Here is a 21,467-nt window from a genome sequence, read left to right as displayed (position 1 = left end):
AAAGCCCAGTGACTTTAAATGTGGCACTGTCCCAGGACGCCACCTTTGCCACAAGTCAGTTGAAGTTTCTGCTCTGCTAGATCTGCTCTAGTCCACTGTAAATGCTAGTATTGTGAAGTGGAAGCGTCCACTACTAACAACAGCTCCGGAACAAATTGCTAGACCTCACAAACTCACAGAGCCTATCTGTTGAGTGCTTAGTGTTTAAAAAGCGCCAATCCACTGTAGCATCTCACAATACAGAGTTTCAGAGTCCCTCTCAAATAACAACATCAAAAGTTCTGCACGTCAAGAGCTTCATGAAATGGGTTTCCTTGGCCGAAAAGACAAAAATCACTATGCACAATACCAGGATGGGACACTAGAGTAATGACTCAAGCTTCACCAAATGGAAGTCTGATGGTACCTGGGTTTGTCGGATGCCAGGAGAATGCTACCTACTGGAATACATAGTGCCTACTGGAAAGTTTGGTGGAGGAGGGATAATAGTTTGTTTTTTAAGGGTTTGGGCTAGGTCCCTTAATTCCAGTGAAGAATAACATTGTGGCACCAATTTGGGGAACTTTGTGCACAAAGCAACGTCCATAAAGAAGATGTGTGGAGGAACTTGAGCGGCCTGCAGAGAGCCCTGACCTTTACCCCAACTTCATTTTAATGCACATGGTTTTGGAATGGGATGTCCAAGAAGCTCATATAGGTGTTTATGTGTACCTCAAAGTCACAGTGGGTAATGTTTTATGGTTCTGGACACTGTGTCAACCTGATGTTAGGAGCGTTGTATATGGCTTTATAATAGGTGAATCAGGGCTAAAGTTTTATAATATGATAACATACATGAAAAATGTATCAGGGTAGCAATAATGTTACATCGCTGGGGTACTCATAGGTGGGTTATCAAGGTTGAGTATGTCCACTTAGAGGATCTGTTGGAATTTGTTACAGAAAACTGACAGAATTATATCAGACCTGTAGGAACAAAAGATCATACACGGACATGTCACTCATAGGGGAAGAGGTAGACAGGAATATGTCAGTCCTGTGGAAAAAGTACCGTAATAGAAATAACAAAAATTGCAAGGAAAAAACAGGACCTGGACAGATTTAAGAGGAGTTAGCAGGAGTATACAGAGTGAAAATAACAAAGAAAAATAGGGTGAGGATTTTCCATCCTGCTATTCTCTAGAGAATCTCCTGTGTTTATGGTCACAGTATAATGTCTTTTAGGCCTTTGCATCTGCCAAACTAATGATTCTGCCACCTAGAGGCAGATTCTGCCACCTAGTGGCAGATAGATAAGCAGCACATTTCCCTGAGCTTGTAGCATGGGTTCCTGCAGGGGCATAAAATGGATTTTTATTCTCTGGAAATTTGCTTAGGGTACCTGCAGGGCAATTTCAAGGTTTCAAAAAGTAACCACTGGTAAATTAAAGAAATGAGACTTAAATAAAAATTAAATAAGGACATTAATTTGTTGAACTAAAGCTGGACATTAAATTGGAAATTAATACATCACTTTGATGTTGCCCTTCCTAAAATTGTGCAGACATTTCCCACTACACCCTCTAAATGGGGGCTCCTTTTTATCCTAAATAACAGATTAATCTGCTTAAATGGTATTACCAGCAGCAGCCCTACTCAGCGACAGTCCATAGTTCAGCGCTACGGAATTTGATGGCGCTATATAAAACAATAAATAATAATAGTTTGTCATAGTCCTCTATGCGATAGCTTTGATGCAGTCCCATCTTCAAATGGCAAATTGCCTCCACACCGCACTGTGCATCCCTCTATAAATCAAAGGATGGTGGTTACTCACCTGTCAGAGCCTTTTTTTAGGTGAAACTCTAAACTGGTATTGTGCCCTAATATACTAAATCTGGTGCTCTCTTGCAAACTAGAGCAATACTTTTGTACAATGTGATTTGACTGGACTCAACTGCTGGCATATACACAATTTCTCCATCTGCAAGAAGCATTTGCAAATAGTACATCTTTTGTATTTGGTTTTGGCAGTCTGTGTTCAATCACACTCCAAAACTCTCGGACTTTCCTTTACAGTAAAAAAAACCTGGATTATCAGTAAAATGTTGGATTCATATGTGTCCAAAGATTCAAAGTCTAACTTTTACTTATTTAGTAAAAAGTACATGTTTCCCGGTTCATTGTAGAAGATACAAGGATCATGTTTATGCCTGCCTGCAAAATCTTTCTTTGTTTATCTTCTCTACACATGGGGATCGGTCTATTAAACCATTGGTGTTGTGCATACATGGAATCCAGTTTTCTAAGAATTTCGTCACCTGTATACACATGCCCAGACTGGCTGTCTGACACACCGGGAAAATGCTTGGAGGGTGCTGGCAATCTGCTTCCTATACTCACCCAATTATGTCCAGCAGCAGGTTGGGTGCTGCAGTGTGTGGCTGACGGCAGCCATGCATTTCCAGCCAGCAGCCAGACCTATGTCATCAAGCGGCAGCCAGCTTTAAAGTGCCAGGGCGCCTGGTCATCACCAGTCTGGCCCTTCATGTATAAACTTAGACCTACAGATGTCGTTTGACATATTATGCAATAGAAGAAGAAACAATATGTTACTGTATACTGTAGAGCCCAGTGAGGGAAATATAATGGATTTGAGGCATGTGTGTAAATGTGTGTAAATGTGTGTATGTATGTAAGTGTGTGAGAGAAATTTTTTTAAGAATGCTCACAGTCCCCATTAACACCCCTACTGACGTAAAGGTACGTTCACAAAAAATGTGCCAAGATGCCCCTTAGGACATAGCTGTATGTCCAGACTTTTTCCCCCTAGCAGGGATTTCTCCTTTCCACTGCACAGGAGATCAGACTATCTAATGATCAGACTGTCTAATGATCAGGCTGTCTAATGATCAGGCAATGCTGACGCCCACCCACTGGAGGACAACAGAGACACAGCAGGGTCTCTGATTTCTCCCTCTGCTGGTCATTTTGAGATCAGCAACATAGGGCTATGGAGCCCTGCTTGCTGATCATCATAGTGTGACCAGCACAGGAGAGATTAGAAAAAATACATAAAAAATAAATTTAATATGAAATATAAAAGAAAATAAAAAAAACTTTATAGGAAGCATCAAAAGAGATCCTTAAAGGGATTGCTAGCTATATTGCAGTGCAGAGAAAAAATAAAATAATGAAATAAATGAAAAATAAGACTTTTAAAAAAAAGTGTCCCAGTGTACCTTAGTAGCCCTACTTCCAGTAAAAAAAATATTAAAACGTAATAATAACACACGCAAAGGATGTGGCCCTCTTGAACATAAAAAACTATGTGTATATTCAATGGTATTCGCTGGGTATGTGATTAATTCTTTCTTTGTTTTGTGTACTTATTGGTCATTATTATTCTAGCAGTAGCAGCCTGGGAATCAGAATGTTTATGCCTATTATGCTTGTTAGGTTATGCACTCCCCTAGTTTGTATATTTTTTGTGCTGTACATATATGCAGGTTCTGACCAAACCTAAGGGTTGAGCAGCACCTCATGCCACACAGCCAGGGCCGACCCGACAATGGAGCCGAGTGGGGCAACTGCTCCAGGCGGCACTTTTGGATGGGCGGCACTTTGCCGCCCCAAGTGCTTTTTTTTTTTTAAAGCAGAAGAGAGAGAGGGGCGCAGAGCGGTTTTCGCTTACCAAGTTGTCAGTACCCGCTCGGCGCCCCTCTCTCCTCTGCGAGCCTTCTAGCTCGGTTTCGGTGCCGGCTTGTAATGCATTACAAGCCGGCACCGAGACCGAGCAGGGAGACTCGCCGCAGGACTGCTGAAAGGTAAGTACAAGGTGGGGGTAGATAATAGGGAGGGAGGGAGGCATTGGTGGCTTGATTTAACAATGGCTTGTCTGGCCAACTGAAGGTTAAGTTAGCAGCACAAGATCTACTCACTGACTTGGAGGAACTCATTGCCTATGTTGGTTGCATTGACTTATGTCCCCTTGAGCACCAACTTTAGCAAGATTGACTGCTATACGCTTGCCCCGCATTTTACTCCTGCTACCTTCCGAAGAACCCATGCAGACTATCGGAGAAGGAGAAATCATTCATGGCCTAGAGAGGATAGGGGGCCTACTCTGGGTTTATCAGCCGCTTCCCCAGAGACCAGGTTATCTGTATGTTTGTACTCGTGTCTCTTTAATAAAACATCTCTTCGCAGGCCCTCATCGATTCTGGGGCTGCTGAGGACTTTATTGACCATTCAGTATGTCTCATAGCATTCCCCAGGTTACTAAGCCCACTCCAGTCTACATGGAAGCAATCGATGGATGTCCTTTCCAACTGGCTGCAGTGACTGTCCTCCATGAAGAGACACTGGCATTCAATGTCATCTCCTCTCCCTCTGCTCCTGTGATGCTGGGATATTTCTGGCATCATCTTCATGATCCTGTTATTGACTGGCCTCTGTTGACACCACAAATGAACCCTTGCAATATCAGGAATTTGTAGATGTCTTCGATACGAAAGACACTGACATTTTACCTCCGCGCTGTGCTGTACCTCCCGTGGCGGTGTATACCCATTGTCTCTGGCCAAGACTAAAGCTATGGAGTTATACATCCAAGAGAATCTAAATCATGGGGTAAATTGAAATGACCGGATTCAAACATGTCCCAAACAGAACATGGGGGCAGAATGACCAATTTTTTTAAACATGGTTTTGAAATAGCAATATGCTACTTGTAGTCATTATCATATAACTTCCAAAAAAATGTAAAAAAAAAAAAAAAGATAAAATCTCAGGACAAATATTACAATCTCTTTTTTTTCTTTAGCTTTTGTAGCTCTGTCTTCAAGGGGTTAAAATGAAATGTTAGATCAATAAAAAGGTATTATTTTTTACATCAGGTTGTCTACCCTACAATAAACACCCTATTTATTTGGGTTGTCCAACCTTTTACTCCAAAGGTATGATCAAGAACCCTTTTCTCTGAATTCTACTTCTAAGATCAAAGCTTGTAACTTGTAATTTGTAACTTTTATTGCACCTTAGTATCAGTGACGTATGGGGCAGTCTGGACACTAATTGTCTCACATAGCTGCTCTCTAGTTAGAATATCTTGGTTTCATGCTGTATAAACAATAACGTTGTTTGTTCATGCATTCGCAACTAAGAAAGCCCACCTCTGCTAGATGCTTTGATGTGAAGCCTTTTGTTGCTGCACATTATAAAATATAAATTACCTGTCCCTGTGAAGCCAGATGGGCACCTTGACATAAATATATAAACATGCATTACAATATTTAGCTTATACAGCTTTGGGACAGCTTTGGGGCAGCTTTGCGCACATGCGCATGGCAGGCCTCGTTATACCTCCTGGAAGTGTTGTGTGAGCCAGCACTGGAGCTGGCTAGCAGTGAGAATGCGCGCATGTGTAGTGCTGCACAAGAGACGCATCTCCCGCAAAGGAAATATTTGAGGGGCGGGGAAAGAGAGCGCATGCATAGAGGGGATTCTCATGAATCACTATATGTATTTGCATGCAAGCCAAATAAAATGTTTATTTAAAGGTGACACTAAGCTAACATATTAACCACTAGAGTGCCAGCTACAGCCAAGCTAATGCTAAGGTTGATGGGAGTTGTGGCCCACAAAAGCGGGTGCACAAGAAAAGCAAATGGCTGGCATACTTGAAAAAAAATATATATTTTTAAATCTAAGCTGCGTTTGTATAAAGTATTGCCCCATTCTGCGTGCTGTTGCATAGTGAAATGAGCGCGTCATGTAATGTGCCCTGTAGATTTCAAACAATATACAAAAACCTATGCGTGTGGGGTATTTCGGTAATCTGCTGGGGCAGTTGGGTATATTTTCGAGGGTTTCCCTGAAGTTGCATGTAATGTGTGCAAACAGCCCTTAAAAAAAACATGAAAAAAGCAACAAGTAATAGCTGTGCTGCAAAGCGTCCCTGGGAATTTTTTTTCAAACTTTGGCCACTATGACGTAATATTTGGTGTTTTGTATTTTTTTGTCTGTTAAAAGCTTAATTTTATTTTTCCGGTTTCTCTTGTTTGCATTTCACACTCACATTTAAGCCATCAACAAGTGGCTCTTTAGTGCAGTGATCACCAAGCGCGCTCCTCAGGGCAGATAACAAGTCTCTGTGGGTGGGTTAGTGGCCGGTGCAGAGATAAAGGTCTTTGAAGATTCCTTATCACTGTTGTTGTCTATCCACATTTGCACAACATTTGGCTGGGGTAACTTCATTTTCAAAAGCGCCTACTCTGCTGAATTTAACTTTGTAAAGTATTATCGGGTATTAGATAGAAACCTCATTCCTGATACTGTTGAAGGCCCCAGATCTTCCCGGAAATAAATAATTAATCATGTTCATTATTATTTCTGGGGACACTTAATTGTCTTAAAGGTTTTAGTTGTTCTTCTGTAATGAAACTTTCAGAATAGATATATATCTCCTAAGGTTTATTCGACTAACACTTTATATTTACTTTATGTTTTGTCTGAGCGGAACGACATCTTTATTAATGGTTTGACGATCACTGATTTTTTGTGTCCTGTAAATTTTTTTTTTTTATAGAAAATGTTTCCCCGTAGTAAGCGTATATAATATGTATCGACTCACATATTAGGACCAATTATTTGCGAGGACCCATCATATATTATTGAATTCCTAAGAGAACAAGCGGCAACAAGAACTTTTGTTTAAGCCGAGGAGAGCTTGGTGCAGTCCTTATTGCCTCAGAAATGTCTTACTACTGACTAGATATTAAAATAAACCTCTTATTCGATAAAATTCATGCTAAAAAAAAAGGTGACATTTTGGATGTAATCTGCATCATTTGTCAAATTCCCCAGAGATACTCCCTCCCACACTGTATTATTAATGGGGTGTGTGGGTGCAGAGAACAGGATATGTGAGCTAACAGGTAGTTGCTGAAACCAAGAACAGTGGCAAGGATTATAAAAAGAAAAAAAAAAAGAAAAAATAAACCGGTTTGGTGAGAATGAGAGGAATTGAGAGGAATTAAAATGAATAGAGAGTGCAGGGAGGGGCGGGGAGCAGCAGGGGGCGGGAGAGAGAGAGGGAGGCGGAAGACACTTGTGCTTACAAGGAGGAAGTGCTGGAAAATAATAACAGGCAGGAAGAGACTGAGAACAGGCTGAGATAGAGGGGTCACGGCTCCGGTGTGGAAACAAACCGGGAGAAAGTTAGAAGGAATACGTCAGAGAGTGTACGAGGCATGATACCGTGAGGACAGCCAAAAGCAACATGGCTCTGCTCCTGGCTCTTCTGTTTGGTAAGAAACCCTCACAGCAATCCCCGGTTTACACCCTGAGAGCGTCGGGTGTGTGATAACTGCCGGCAGCCACCCTGTCCTGGCCCTGTTTGTGTGCGTTGGGTTGGATCTGTGTGCCCTGTCACCGGACGGAGGCAGCTCTCTCAGGCCTGCCTGTGTGTTAAAGTTTACACGTAATGTGTCTCAGTCGTGTTTGTGCTGAGAACGGGCCCTAGCAGTGTCTCCTCAGTATCCCTGATGTTGTGTTCCAGTCAGTTCAGGCACCATAAAGTTATACGTATATACCGCTAAATCAGGTTGACAATTTGTGTAACCTACTTCCTCCAGACTGGGAAAGGTTAAATAGAAACCTGAATGCTTAACCCGGTTTTAACGTATCCCAATTCTCTCCCGCTCAGGTCAGCTGCTGTTTACAGAGGGATATTCTGTCTATGGTGAGTATGAGAGCAACTTGTGGGGCAGATAGGTTGGCGACTAAAGGATATGATTTTTTACAGACTTATGTTGCCATTAGTAACCTGTGTTTACAATTTATTTCCGGGTAAACTTGGATCTATTGCACGTTTATAATGCGGTTAGGATAACAAGATTGTTTGGTCATCTGTAATCAAGTGCAACTTTTCATTCTCGTTCTTTGTGGTCTATACTTTCGTCTTTTCCAGATACCTCTCCCTGCATTGCGGGATTTTTTCACTGTGATTCTGGCTGCCTCCCTCTTTCCTCCCGCTGTGATGGTACCTTTGACTGTAGGGATCAGTCTGACGAGCGTGGATGTCATCCGTTATGTAACCTCAACTTGAAAGACTTCTACGGTGTGTTTTCTTCACCTGGTTTTCCTGGACCTCCACTAACTCTGCTTACCGGTTATTGCCGTTGGCTTATTGACTCAGGAGATGGACGTGGTCTTTCGCTTCGGTTTTCTTCACTCCAGCTTTCCGGAACAGATGATCTTGTTGTTTATGAGGATGACCTGGGAGGTTCCCCCCGTCTTCTCCGTGCTCTGGATTGGCAAAGCAATGGGAAAGCTGTAACTGTGGAGTCTGTTGGTGGACGAGTTATTGTTGTATATCACTACACCTCTGATAACTTTGGAATCTCTAGATTTGACCCCGCTGTTACACACCGCTCTGAGTTAAGGATTCCTGGATCTGATTATCCATTGTCTTATGGACCCATAGACCGTGGCTCTGACCCATATCTGTCTGACAGGATTAGCTCTGCTTCAGTTCGATCTCGCTCTTATGGATCTACTTTTCGTAGCGGACGATACCAACTATTTCGTCCCAGGGGCTTCAATGCCACTTACCGTGTGCGGGGCTATTGTTTGCCATGGGACCAGCCTTGTGGCTCCAGCCCAGGGATTTTGTGGGATGACACAATTGAAGAAGGTGGTGGCTGCTTCACAGATGCACAGCGTTGTGATGGAGTCTGGGATTGTGCCAATGGCCGAGATGAGACAAACTGCACAGGCTGTGCATATGGGCACTTCCCATGTGCCATGAGTCAATCCTGTTACCCTCTTACTGAAAGATGCAATTACCAAACGTCATGTCAAGATGGCACAGATGAGAGGGGCTGCCGTGGGTGTCAGCCAGGAGGCTTTCACTGTGACCTTGAGCGCTGTATATATGAAGCATGGGTTTGCGATGGGCAAGCAGACTGTCGCGATGGAAGCGACGAGAGGAACTGTGGTTATACGCTACCTCGTAAGGTCATAGCAGCAGCTGTTATTGGAAGTTTGATCTGTGCTACACTTCTGGTTGTAGCGCTTGGATGTACCTGTCGGCTTTATACAACAAGGGCTCGAGAATATAGGTTAGTAAAGGTTTCAAACAGCAAGGGCTTTAAGCGCTATTTACGCAGCCAGGCTAACACACACAATGCTCTTTCTGCAGCATATTTGCACCTCTGTCGCGAATGGATGCAGAGCTGATCCAGCAGCAGGCACCACCATCTTATGGCCAGTTAATAGCCCAGGGTGCTATCCCACCTGTTGATGACTTTCCCACCGAAAGTCCCAGTGACGTAAGTATTTTGTACTATTGTTCTATGTTTGCTTGTTGGAAATTCTGCACGGTTGCAGTAAAAGTCAGCGCCTCTTAAAACTGTTTTCTGGAAACTTAAGAATGTATTTAAGGTTTATTCAATAACTCTTCCTAGGGAGATTTTCCTTCTCTAACTTGGAAGTGAGTTGAAAAAAGTCTGATTTTACTGGGCCAAACAAGTCCTTCTTTCGAGAGACCTTTACTTCAGTTGGCCCTTCATGATGTGGCGTGAAGTCAGGGAATTGGCGCCTCAGATAATTGGCTTAACTAATGAACACCTATGATTTTATCTTAATTGACAACATTACTCACAGTTAGTACAAACTACCATAAAGTCATATTCATACCCTGGTTATCTCATATGGAACCTTGGACTGTTGTTAATTAGTCCATCACCCAGCTTTTCATTTTCACTCCATTCCATTTCTCACCAATAGAAGAACTCAGGGAAAGTATAGGGCTTTTGAGCTTTATTTGATGCTACATACAGAAGTCACTATGCATGCACTATATACTGGAGTTAAAGTGAGCACAGTTTGAAATCTGGTCTAATCACCATGGCAACCAATGGAATGTTCCTGGTGGTAGGTCCATTCCATGAATGCTCCTTTTACAATGCTGTGTGTGTGTATATATATATATATATATATATATATATATATATATATATATATATATATATATACACACACACACACACCGTATTTGCTCGATTAAAAGACAACCCTGATTATAAGACGACCCCCCAAATCTTAATATTAAGTTGGGAAAAAAAGAAAAAGCCTGAATATAAGACGACCCTATAGGAAAAAAAGTTTTACCAGTAAATGTTAATTCATTTAAACTATTTTTTTTAATAAAAGCTATGATTGAGAAAAATATTTTGGTTTTATTTCCTTCTATTTTCCAACCTGCCCCCCAGTTATGCACATCTGCCCCAGAAATGCCTTATACCCCCTATATGCCACTGTGCCCCATGATATGCCTTTTAACCCTCTAAATGCCACTGTGCCCCATGATATGCCTTTTAACCCTATATGCCACTCTGGCACTTAGAGGGTTAAAAGGCATATTATGGGGAAGAGTGGCATATAGGGAGGTTTAAGGCATTTCAGGAGGCAGAGTGGCGTATAGAGGGTTAAAAAGGCATTTCTGGAGGCAGAGTGGCGTTAAGGGGGTTAAAAGGCATTTCACAGAGCACCCTGCCTCCAGAAATGCCTTATGCCCCCCCCCACTCCCACTCCCACTTACCAGTACTTCTGAGTCTCCTGTCATGTAGCTGGGGCAGCGTGTAGACTCGCGCTGCAGCCGGAAGGAGGCGTGGCTAGGAGCGGGGGTTGTCTGCGTGCCACACCGGTGCGGGGAACTCTGATCTTTGACAGCCGGGGAATGTCTGCGCGATGCACGCAGACAGCCCCCGCTGCTAGCCACGCCTCCTTCCGGCTGCAGCGTGAGTCTACACGCTGCCCCAGCTACATGACAGCTGCATACCGGGGACTCTGAAGTACCGGTAAGTGGGGCGGGGGGGAGGATCCAGGTCCCCTGCAGCTGCGGGGATCTGGATCTTAGTCGTCTCATAGTCAGACTGAGGTCTGATTATAAGACGACCCCGATTATAAGACGAGGGCGATTTTTCAGATATATATATATATTATACACACACACATATGCCAATTTAATTACCTGTAGATGTGTGGTTTAATGTTAAATGACATGACCTTATTAAATAACCATGGCTTTTTTGTAGATCCTGTTGTTATTTATTTATATATATATTTAATTATATTATATATAACTTTTTTTTGCTTTTCCCCCCTCACAGAGCTCTTTCATGGGGAATCTACGTAGCCTTTTGCAGTTTCTTCAGCAGGCTCCCCAAAGCCCTCCTGGAGGTGTGACTGAGACGGCATCACGACGCCGGCCACCACGCCCAGTCAGACGTTTACTTCGCCGCTTGAGGCGCTGGGGTCTCCTTCCTCCACGTCCACAAGGACCACAGGAAGATTCTTCCCAGTCTCAGACTTCACCACCAGATGAAGCAACAGAAACCAATGAACCATCCTCTGCTCCACTGCTCCCAATCAAAACTCCACTGGATCCTCCGCAGTCCTCATCGCCCCAGCCTGAGCCCTCCGTTTCCTCACAGCAGGTTCTGCCATCAGAGGATAGGAGAGGTCTGATGATGGGTGTCATGCAAGTAGTTAGGGAAAGAATTTTACACCCGCTGGGAGGAGAGAATGCTGTTGGAGGAATGAGAGTAGAAGAGAGGCAGGAGGTAGAACATGATTTAGAAACAAGCGAGGAAGAGGATGAGATGTTACTATTGCCCCTGGCAGAGGGGTGGGATGGGGCAACAGGGGACGTGGGGCTAATTGTATGTTAGCACAGCTTTGACATAGCTTGGTTACTACAACTTTGCACAAGGTGAAGGGCTCCTAAACTGTGTCTGCACCAGCATTCCCGTATGTTTCTGCTCCCTTACCATATTTTGAATTTTGTGTAGAAATCAGATTGGTGCCTGATGGGCACATCACAGAAGGAGACGCAAGACTGTGATATGCTGCATACAAATGAGGTAGACTTGGTGATCCCTGATTTGGGTTAGTGTTTCAGTGCAGAAAATCAATGTCTGGGCTCTCACACCCCATGGGAGACGCTTGAAGGTAATTGGTAGAAAATATTTTTATCCGGTCCTCTACCTGTACCTTCTTTTAAATCAATTTCACATAAAAAGCCAAACCAGCAGTGACTTCTAGAAAGTGGACAGGGTTTCTCTATTTTTCTATGAATTATTTTTTTTTTTGGATGTTTCAAGCTTTTAGCTTCAAAAAGTAGCCCATACCCAAATGGGTGCAGCTTGCTGGCAACAATGAAGTATTTTAACACAATTATTGTATCTTTGTAATAACTGTACCACACTAACCCTCTCTCTGCCATGCAGGCTTCCAGACATTCCTTGTTTTTAATGATGCACTGTTGGCAGCTGGTTCTGGCAGTGAATGGGTTAAGTGTGTTTTTGTTTGATGGTGTGAATTGTGGGCTTGCCAGGTAAATTATTTATTTTCTGTGATTATGTAAATAAAAAAAAAAATAACAAGTTGTATACTTTTTATGAGATGGTACACTGGGAGGGACATGATCCAAGAGATTGGAAATACTGAAAATAATGAGAGATCCGATGGTTCATTATCTGGTTCTCATTCACATATTCTTGTGATGATCTGGTCTGTATACACTACCACTTGGGGTCACTTAGAAATGTATTAAAATAACATATGTAGACCTGCTCATAGTACTCATTGGCATTTTGAAACAAAAAAATACTGGTTGAGACATATGCGATAACTACTTAAGAATTGAAGAAAAAAAAAACGAATAATGATTTTTAATAAGGCGAATCTGGAAACTGAGAAGACACAAGTTAGAATACCGTACTAATGACATAATGTAGTGCAGTAGCATGGATTAGAGCAAAAAGCTTTTAGCAGTTACTCCTAATGTAAGCATCCAGAAAATATACTTGAAGCTGCAAATTGCTGACGCATTTCCTGAAGCCTGTATGTCGCTGATCAGAAAGTTACCAGGTAGCGGGACGTGACATCTGAAATATTATATTATATGTGTACAGTCACTGTGTACTCATATTATCAGGATAAAATAGACTTAATATTTTAATGAAAATACTGCTAGCTGGAAGCAGCTTACATTATTTATATGGACCAAGTACAGTTCTGTGGGGTAGGAAGGTTTTAGCTGGCTTATAAGTAACTAAGCTTAATGTTTTTAGGGCTGTGACCCCATTTACTATGAATCCCAAATGGAGTAACCAGCATCAGCAGAAACCAGCTGTGCCTAGCTGAGCTTACACCGAGGGTATCAACCAATAGAGTTGCTCGTACGGACCTTTAACTCATGGAGCGGGGAGACCATGGTCTCCCCAGGCCATGTTCCGCCGTCAGGAGTTAAAGGGACTCTATTGGTCCCCTTTTAAAATAAAAGGACCGCATCCCCTCCTCCACACAGCTTTTTTTTTTTTTTTCTTTTCAGTGCCGTTTATTTTTAAGAAAATATATGTTGTGTATTAAAACATAGTAAACAGCATTTTACGGTGGTAGTCCATTAACCAGAGGTTTGGTTTCTGTATCACACCGTTACACCCCACGGCATAAACGTGGCAATCATTAGTGGAATGACTGATACATCAGCAATCTGAGGTCAACAAAAATAGCAGAGATTCTCCTACAGCCTTCTGGCTATAGAGCATAAACGTGGTAATTGGTTGCCGGCAGGAGGCTCATCTGGCATCAACCAAGGGCAGCTCCAGGGTTGGATAATTTATAGGGTTCCAACATTTCAAGATTTTCTTATACGCATTCTAAATGAAGCCAAAACACACAGTCGGACGTGTGAGCTGCAAATGCTCAGTAAAGCTTGTTGGAGAGTGTCCATCAATATTGTCAGAGGCAGTGGCCCTCCCAAGAACTGTACTGAGCCTCTGCGGCTCAGTGAAGAGAGACGAGAAACACATATGCCAGGCATACCTGGGAACTCTCCAAGTTTCGCTGGAAACTCCGGGAGAAGCACCACTTCTCTGGTTCCCCAGGTCGACACCTGAATCCTCCGGGTTCCTGACGCTAGCGGGTAGATCTGGCCGCGTTCCACAAGGGAAGGCTTCGGGTAGCCGGAGCCCACAAGTTTCCAGGTATGATGGTGGGACAAAATTTTGCTGGGACTGTGTCTCAACATATCACCAACATAACAGATACTCAAACAACTCAGAAGTAAGCAGGGGGCCCTTGCCACTAGAGGCCCTGTGACAAATGTTTCATTTGTTCCATTGTTAATCTGTCCCTGGGCATGTTCAGCCATGAGACTCTTTGCTCCTTAGCTAAATTAGCAAGCATTCTCTCTCCAGTGACTAACACTGAAATGCTTGTGAAAGGCATTAATGTGCATGCAATGTGTCCTCGCTGATGTATTCGCTGTGAATACATTATCTTTACTGCATATCAGGGAGAGGGAGGTAATGCAGCATTAATAATGTTATACTGCCCACTGTGTATCTCACATCAGCAAGGGATTTTCTTGCTGCTTTGCTGATAAGTACAGTAAATGGTTTGGGATTACTAAGGGTGATAATATTTAAACAGTACTTGATATTTAAGTACAGAAAGCTCACCGGAAAAGGGAGCAGTTAAAATAGTGTGAAAAGGGAATATCGAAGTACTAGATGGGGAAATGAGGGGCAACAAAAAATAGAGTAGGGAGTGCAAATATATATATATATATATATATATATATATATTATATATATATATATATATCTCAGAGTCCAAGTGCCGGATTCCACAATGAACAGTTGCATTTATTTGACAGTTTATTGGTTGTTTAATACAAATTAGTAAAATATAATCAGTTTATAAACAGGTACTTCTTGATTTATGATGGGGTTATGTTCTGATGAACCCATCGTACGTTAAGAAGATTGCAACTCAATAAATAATTAATATAAAATTAAATAGAGCCATTCGAAAACAAGTCTCCAAACAATGCTAATGTCATCTAAGCTTCTTTATCGTGGCGATAATACGGACGGAAAGACGGAAAGGTATGCTTTCTCACATTCTTGAATACTCAGTAGTGTGTAGATTAGTAAAGACTACACGATCTTTGATGTATATGATGTAATAGAGAATTTCCTAGTACTTTATAACCCTCTATAACACAAAGAGGTCAGTCTACAGCATTTCTGTGTATATGCACACTTATACGGAACAATGCTTGTAAAAATTAAAAAAAATCAACACTTTTATATTGAATAGTTTTTACTGTGGTATTTATGAGATAGGTTTAGGTAGGGGTTAAAAAAAAACCTAAAATAAACGTATAAAACATAAAATTTTATAGGAATATAGAGTGGTGTCCAAATCAGAGCACGGTAACAAAGATATTTTTGGCATTTTTCCCATTTGCAGTAGCTGTGTATAATTTATATACATATAAACACATACTAGTGTAGAAAAATTTATTTTTAAAAAATGTTTTCCCACATTTTAAAATTTTATTCGTAAAAAATAATGTCCTACATATATGAATATGATTTTAAACAAAAGCCCTACTAAAAATAGGTGATTTCCTCCCTCACACTTATTTTTCTTTTTTCTTTTTTTGTGCCTCTCCTTTCTTACTTTTCTCTCTTTTCTCCTGTTTTCTCTACTCTTCATCACAGTAATTTAGCCTGAAAAAATACACATCCAACAAATCCATCGAATGCGATATTGCTTCTGATCTAGAAGGGGCAAAAATATTGAAGTGATTTCCAATTATGCCTCAAAAAATGTAATAATTCCTTATTGACTCCAAAATGACAACCTGATTTCTCACTAGATCAAACAAGTTACAACTAATCATGTCCTTATGAAAAAAATCATCCAACCCATATTTAAAGGCAGCGATTAAATTTATAAGCACAGACTATGTGGGTAGCAAGTTCCACATTGTTATTCTTCTTACTGTAAAGAATCCCTCTCATCAGAGAGTGGCTGGTATTGTCCCAGTATATAATAGTATCATATCCATTCCAATTTGTAAACACAATCAGCTTCTCTAGTCTTTCTTCATAACTAAAATGTTCTATTCCTATGATTACTTTTGTAGCTGCCTCTTGACTTCTTCAAGCTCCATAATGTCCTTTTTTAAGAACAGGTGCCCAGACTTGCATTGCATTTTCAAGGTGGGGTCTTAACATTGACTTATACAGAGGCAAAATTATATTTTCCATTCATGAATCAATGCTTCTTTTTGTACATGCCAATGTGTTATGGCTCTTGTAGAACCCAACATAAGCCAAAATATATAACATTTCTTTTGTCAACATTAAGTCTCATCTGCCACATGGATGCCTAGTGCCAGGGGCGTACACATCCATGCTGACACACACAAAAGTACACATCCACGCTGACACACACCATACACATCCATGCTCAAACACACATACACATACACACACCTACATGCTAAAGACACACACGTACACATCCATGCTCACACACACAAGTACACATCCCCCTATACACTTCTGTCTCTTGGTGTGGTCCAGATCAGAAGTGCCCTTTTTAAGCAATTTTGAACCACCGGTACGAGAAGACAGGAAGAAGGGGTCGCTGGGGTAACCTGTAGTTATGCCAGTGCCCAGTGCTTCAATTTATATTAAATATCCTTGCAGGGTAGTAACGTCTAGTTCAGACTGTATTACCTTACATAATTTTGTGTCATCTACAAAAACCAGCATTTTCCCATTGGCAACACTCGGAACCCTATCTTTAAGCCAGTTTCTAATCAAGGGGCAAACAATATTGCCTAAACCTATTTTCTTTTAATTTGTACAGTAACCTTTTATGAGCAACTGCATCAAATGCTTTCACAACATCCAAATAAATCCACTGTGAAAGACTCGTTCAAATTGGTGTTCACCTCGTCATAGAAATAAGTCAGTCTGTCATGATTTCTCCTTCATAAAATAATTTCCCAATCATGGATGTGAGACTGACAAGTCTGTAATTGCTTGCCTGAAATTGAGATCCATCTCAATCTTCTTCTTTATTCGCTTTTCCCATTTTCTCTTTTGTTTACTTATCTCCTCTATTCTGTCTTTTTTTCTCAGCTTTTTTTTTTTTTACTTTATCGCTGATCTCTGTTGATCCACTATTTTCCTTTGTCTCTTTTCTCTCTCATTCTTTTCTCACTCCTTGCCTTTTGTTGCTTGTCTCTTCCTCTCTTTCTTCTCTGTCTCTTGTCTCTCCTCGTGGCAACTCTAGCTGAATTGCATTAGGGCACATAAATACTACACGTATCAAGACAACCTGACCTAGACGGACCATCTGTCATCGTCGCTGACAGCGCTTACAGCTTACCTTTCCTTGCGCTTATCCATGAGGCAGCTGCACACTCCAAAAGTGTAGCGTGTGGCCTAATGCAAGCACATGCAAGACCTGATATACCCAACTGTGCATTAATGCCAAGATTTTTGCTTCTGCCCTACAGCACAAGGTCTAAAAGAGTGAAGGATCCTGCACACGCACTCCAGGAATCAGCAAGGTGAATGGGAAAAGGTTGATGCTTAGATTATGATACAACTGATGCGAGGGATGGAACTAGAATGTCACGTCATCTATAGAAAGGGAATCCCAATGCCATCATTTGCTAATTTGCATATATGGCATCATCATGAGGGAGGATCTCCTCAGCCCACAGTGTGTGTCTAGTGGGGGAGATTTAAAAGGACGGGGAGGGACAGATTAGATGGGACTCGACATTTGTCAGACACAGGGAACACAAGCAGAGCACAGGGGTCACCAGCAGATGCAGGCGCTGTGACGGGGGCACCCAAGCTAGCCAGAGAGACGTGGGCACAGGCAGAAGACAGTGGGGACGTTTGGCAATATAGTGTTTGACAAAGGCATACAAAGTGGATTGTATGGGGGGTGCAGAGAAGTGGCAGCTGGGGGGATCACTGGATGCTCCGCCACTCAACCCCTGGAGCTCTGGTCTGGGTGAGTTTTGAAAGCAGAAGACATTGCACTTGTTGTACTCTTTATATGCAATCATCAACTCGGTGCCCATCGTGATCTAATACAAATAATTGACCATTTCATTGCCAGATAAATGCTTTGATTATCACAGCTGACTGCTGTTAAAATGTATCCTATGTTTATTAATCACACATTGTGTTTATTGAGCTGAATATGTAGCTAATGCAATGCATTGTTGCAATATGTTAAGATCGCCACTGTTGGCTCTGGTACACAAATTTGTAACCCATGAGCTGTTGTGCTGCTTGCCAGGTATGAGGTTATTCCCTCATTATACTGGTTCATAATGAATGTATTATTAAATAACTGGTTCGAGGATTTATTAGGGAGGGAGGGGGGTTGTTCTGCTGGTCTACGGGATGGAACAGGTTATTAGAAGCTCTTTTCTTTTCTGACAGAAGCATGGGCAGTGCTATAGGTTTCTATGAGTGCAGCTGGTTTGTGGAATCTACAGGTGTCCTTGGCATATCAGGGGTTAATGACAGCTCTGGTGGTCTCTGCTTAAGGGGAAATGATTGCTTTACAAAGTGATCCAGAACGGGCTAGTCATTGCTCTGCACCATTAACGTCACACGCATGTTACATACAAAGCACCCACTGTCACATCTCCACTTGTGCGGGATTCATGCTGCAGATTCCAAGTCAATCATAGTGCAGTATGTAGCATTTAGTTAACCCTTTGGCAGGCAGGGGCTTTAATGTGTAGTCAGGTATATACAAGACACAAAAATAGGTAACCAGGTTACCAACTTTAACCCTTTAAATGCTGTTGGTATGACATCCAGAAATATGCCCCATTAGGGTATGACGGGCGGGTAAGAGTAATCTGATTTTGCCCTGGTTACTGATCAGAGATCATCCTGGATTAGGAAGATGGGTGGGAGGTGTGATTATGCGAAGCTTTGGAGGCAATAAGATAAGTGGAAGTGGGGTGATTATACAACATTAAGTAAGGGTGACGAGTAAGTAAAAGGACGGGGAACCAGAAATAGGAGTATTGGTTCACCTACATCCATAAACTGCCTATATGCTCCCCTATAAAACAGGACACGTGCAGAAGAACAATGGTAGAAGCTTGTCATGTAGCTTTGTGTGCAGCCAGTCTTAAATAAATCTTCGATTCGCCCCGTTTTTTCCTTGAGGAAATGTAGCAAAAGCTGAAATGTACCGCATTGAATGTGTCAGAACTTTGACAATGCAGATGTATGTTTATTGCGCACTTGGGATTTATTCTTCCAGCTCATAAGCAGGTGCTTAAAATATTCTACATGCCACACACTTTTTGATCGATGGCTGAAGTGTATATGAAATAAACGCATTACCATTGCCAGATGTTTAACCGTATTAGTGCCATGGATTATGTAACAGTTTGAGTTGGTGGTTCATTAAATGTAGTTTGGACGAGGAATATTCAGATTTAATGTCTGATTTTTATATCTTTTTTTTTTCTCGATATACCAACTTTAAGATCGACACCGTACCATGACACTAAATAAGAGAGAAAAGTTGGCCGGGATGCGGAAGCACTGGGGAAGCCTTCCTCTACCTTTAGAGCCACGTCGGCGCGGCAGTATGCCAATACCGTACAAACACCAACTTCGGCGTGCACAAGCTGTGGACGAACTGGACTGGCCAAGTGTCCATTCTGGATCATCAGACTCTGTAAGGTCCACAGACAGTATCTCCGAGCCTGGGGTCTACAAGGTGATGCTTCTCGGTGAGAGTGGAGTGGGAAAGACAACTCTGGCTGGAATATTTGGTGGAGTGGAGGATTCATACCCCCATGAGACAGACCACTCAGGTAATATATATATAAGGTTAATATTGGGTGCGTGTAAGACGTACATGGGTATGATGGAAGTTAGTGATTTGGTCATTTTGTTACACACAGAAGACACATATGAGCGGAATATGTTTGTTGATGGAGAGAAGACAACTCTAATTGTATATGACATCTGGGACCAGGTGAGCAAAGACAATAGTACCTCATTCTTCCTCTTTCCTTTTCAATCTCCACTCGCTAGCCTCATTGTTTAGTGATACTTACCTATGTCTCTCAGTCTGTTTCACAGAGCTGGATGCAGGATAGCTGTCTACAGATGGGCGATGCATTCCTTCTCATCTTCTCAGTGACAGATCGAAGTAGTTTCCAGCGACTCCCTGGCCTTCTACTCCAGTTGCGTACAGCTCGTCCAAATCATCGCATCCCAGTTATCCTTGTTGGCAATAAGGGAGACCTGGCTCGTTCCAGGGAAGTCAACGTGGAAGGTACTGACACCTTTATTAAGATATCATCACAGTTCCTACATGGTCACTGGCCCTCCTATAAAATAGAGATATTTACACTTTCATGTACATCTTAATTAACTGCTTGTTGATTTCAGCACTGCTGTTTGGTATGTGTCCTATTTAGTTTAGCGCTATAAAAATACATTAAATATCATTATGTCTTTCAGAGGGACGTTCCCTAGCTAACATGCTCAACTGCAAATATACAGAAACTTCAGCAGCCCTCCATCACAATACACAGGAGTTGCTTGAAGGAGTGGTGAGGCAAATCCGGCTGCGCAGAGAGGAAGGGGAACACGTGCCCCAACCAGCTACCCTCCTTCCACCAGGACGCAGGGAAAGTCTGACCAAGAGGGCCCGACGACTTCTTCATGGGCTGATGGGGAAGCACCGTGGCTTCTTCAAGCAACGGTCAAAGTCCTGCCATGATCTTTCTGTTCTGTGACCATCCTAATAACATACATTGAAGAAGTTAGACTGGCCATATGTCCTTAGAAAAGCCAGCGTGAACTAAAGCCTAGACTGACCATGTTAACCTGGGGGCTATTAACTGAGTGGGCTATGGTTCAAATCATTGAACCACGTTCTTAATAAGGGCCCTTTATAGGTACAGACAAAACATCTGATCTAACTAAACATAATTATGGGGGGGGGGGGGGGGAATACTTTCTGACTACTTAATAGAGTCCCCTGGGTGGCATCTGGTCACAAAATAGGGGTAGCTCTGTCACAGGACATGTGATCCAAAGATCACGCATTAATCCCAGGAATTCCAGGTCTGGGCCTGGGTTCATTTTAACACCACAGGTACCAACCAGTTGCCTTTTAAAACAACCATTAACCCATTCCTCATTACTGCAAATAAGTAATGCTTTGTTTATGTCTTATGCTTGACACTGCATATACACAAGTGCTCTAAAGTTAAAAGAGATTGAATAGGATTTAATATAGAGAATAAGACAGGCATGAGTGTATACATTTTGGGCAGCCAATCTTGCCAACCATGGCACCATGCGCATACCGTGAGCTGTGAATAGTCACCAAAATAAACAACAAGGCTGTGTTGGATTTAGGCTGATGAGGAAACGATTTGCTATGTGCACCCTGCACCTGTAGACTGTTTTTTTTTGTGAAGCTCAAATTGTGTTTCTATATGACATTTTCTTGGAATAAAATGGAATAATCATACAGAGAAATAATTAACAAATGTTGTTAGAAAAGGGACATTGTAAAGGCCTGTGGTTTGCTGGAAG

The 21,467-nt window shown here is 42.0% G+C and overlaps 2 protein-coding genes across 2 annotated transcripts; both read left to right on the top strand.

Moving 5' to 3' along the window:
• The first annotated feature begins 7,261 nt into the window (after positions 1–7,261).
• LOC149300476 (low-density lipoprotein receptor-related protein 10-like) lies at positions 7,262–11,717 on the top strand. The gene is made up of 5 exons (XM_089484990.1): positions 7,262–7,289; positions 7,952–8,371; positions 8,564–9,104; positions 9,185–9,314; positions 11,157–11,717. The coding sequence occupies exons 1-5, from the start codon at positions 7,262–7,264 to the stop codon at positions 11,715–11,717; spliced, it is 1,680 nt and encodes a 559-aa protein (XP_089341116.1).
• A 7,768-nt stretch (positions 11,718–19,485) lies between these two features.
• Positions 19,486–20,659, top strand: LOC149300475 (GTP-binding protein REM 2-like). Its single transcript, XM_089485089.1, has 4 exons — positions 19,486–19,726; positions 19,817–19,890; positions 19,986–20,193; positions 20,382–20,659. Exons 1-4 carry the CDS (start codon positions 19,498–19,500, stop codon positions 20,657–20,659), a joined length of 789 nt encoding a protein of 262 aa, XP_089341215.1. The 5' UTR covers positions 19,486–19,497.
• The last annotated feature ends 808 nt before the right edge of the window (positions 20,660–21,467 follow it).

Source organism: Sceloporus occidentalis, unplaced genomic scaffold, assembly GCF_023333645.1.
Source record: "Sceloporus occidentalis isolate IW3139 unplaced genomic scaffold, rSceOcc1.0.p SCAF_24, whole genome shotgun sequence".
In the NCBI taxonomy this organism is placed as follows: Eukaryota; Metazoa; Chordata; class Lepidosauria; order Squamata; family Phrynosomatidae; genus Sceloporus; species Sceloporus occidentalis.
Note: the sequence above shows the minus strand (reverse complement) of the source record. Positions and strands in the feature narration are given on the sequence as shown.

Bases quoted from the DNA above. Each gene is read 5' to 3' on its own strand.
- LOC149300476 (XM_089484990.1), top strand. From the start codon at position 7,262: ATGGCTCTGCTCCTGGCTCTTCTGTTTG. The intron at 8,372-8,563 runs ATAACTTTGGAA...GACGATACCAAC, and splicing joins TGTATATCACTACACCTCTG to TATTTCGTCCCAGGGGCTTC. The intron at 9,105-9,184 runs GTTAGTAAAGGT...CTCTTTCTGCAG, and splicing joins ACAAGGGCTCGAGAATATAG to CATATTTGCACCTCTGTCGC.
- LOC149300475 (XM_089485089.1), top strand. From the start codon at position 19,498: ATGCCAATACCGTACAAACACCAACTTCGGCGTGCACAAGCTGTGGAC. The intron at 19,727-19,816 runs GTAATATATATA...TGTTACACACAG, and splicing joins CCATGAGACAGACCACTCAG to AAGACACATATGAGCGGAAT. The intron at 19,891-19,985 runs GTGAGCAAAGAC...TATGTCTCTCAG, and splicing joins TATATGACATCTGGGACCAG to TCTGTTTCACAGAGCTGGAT.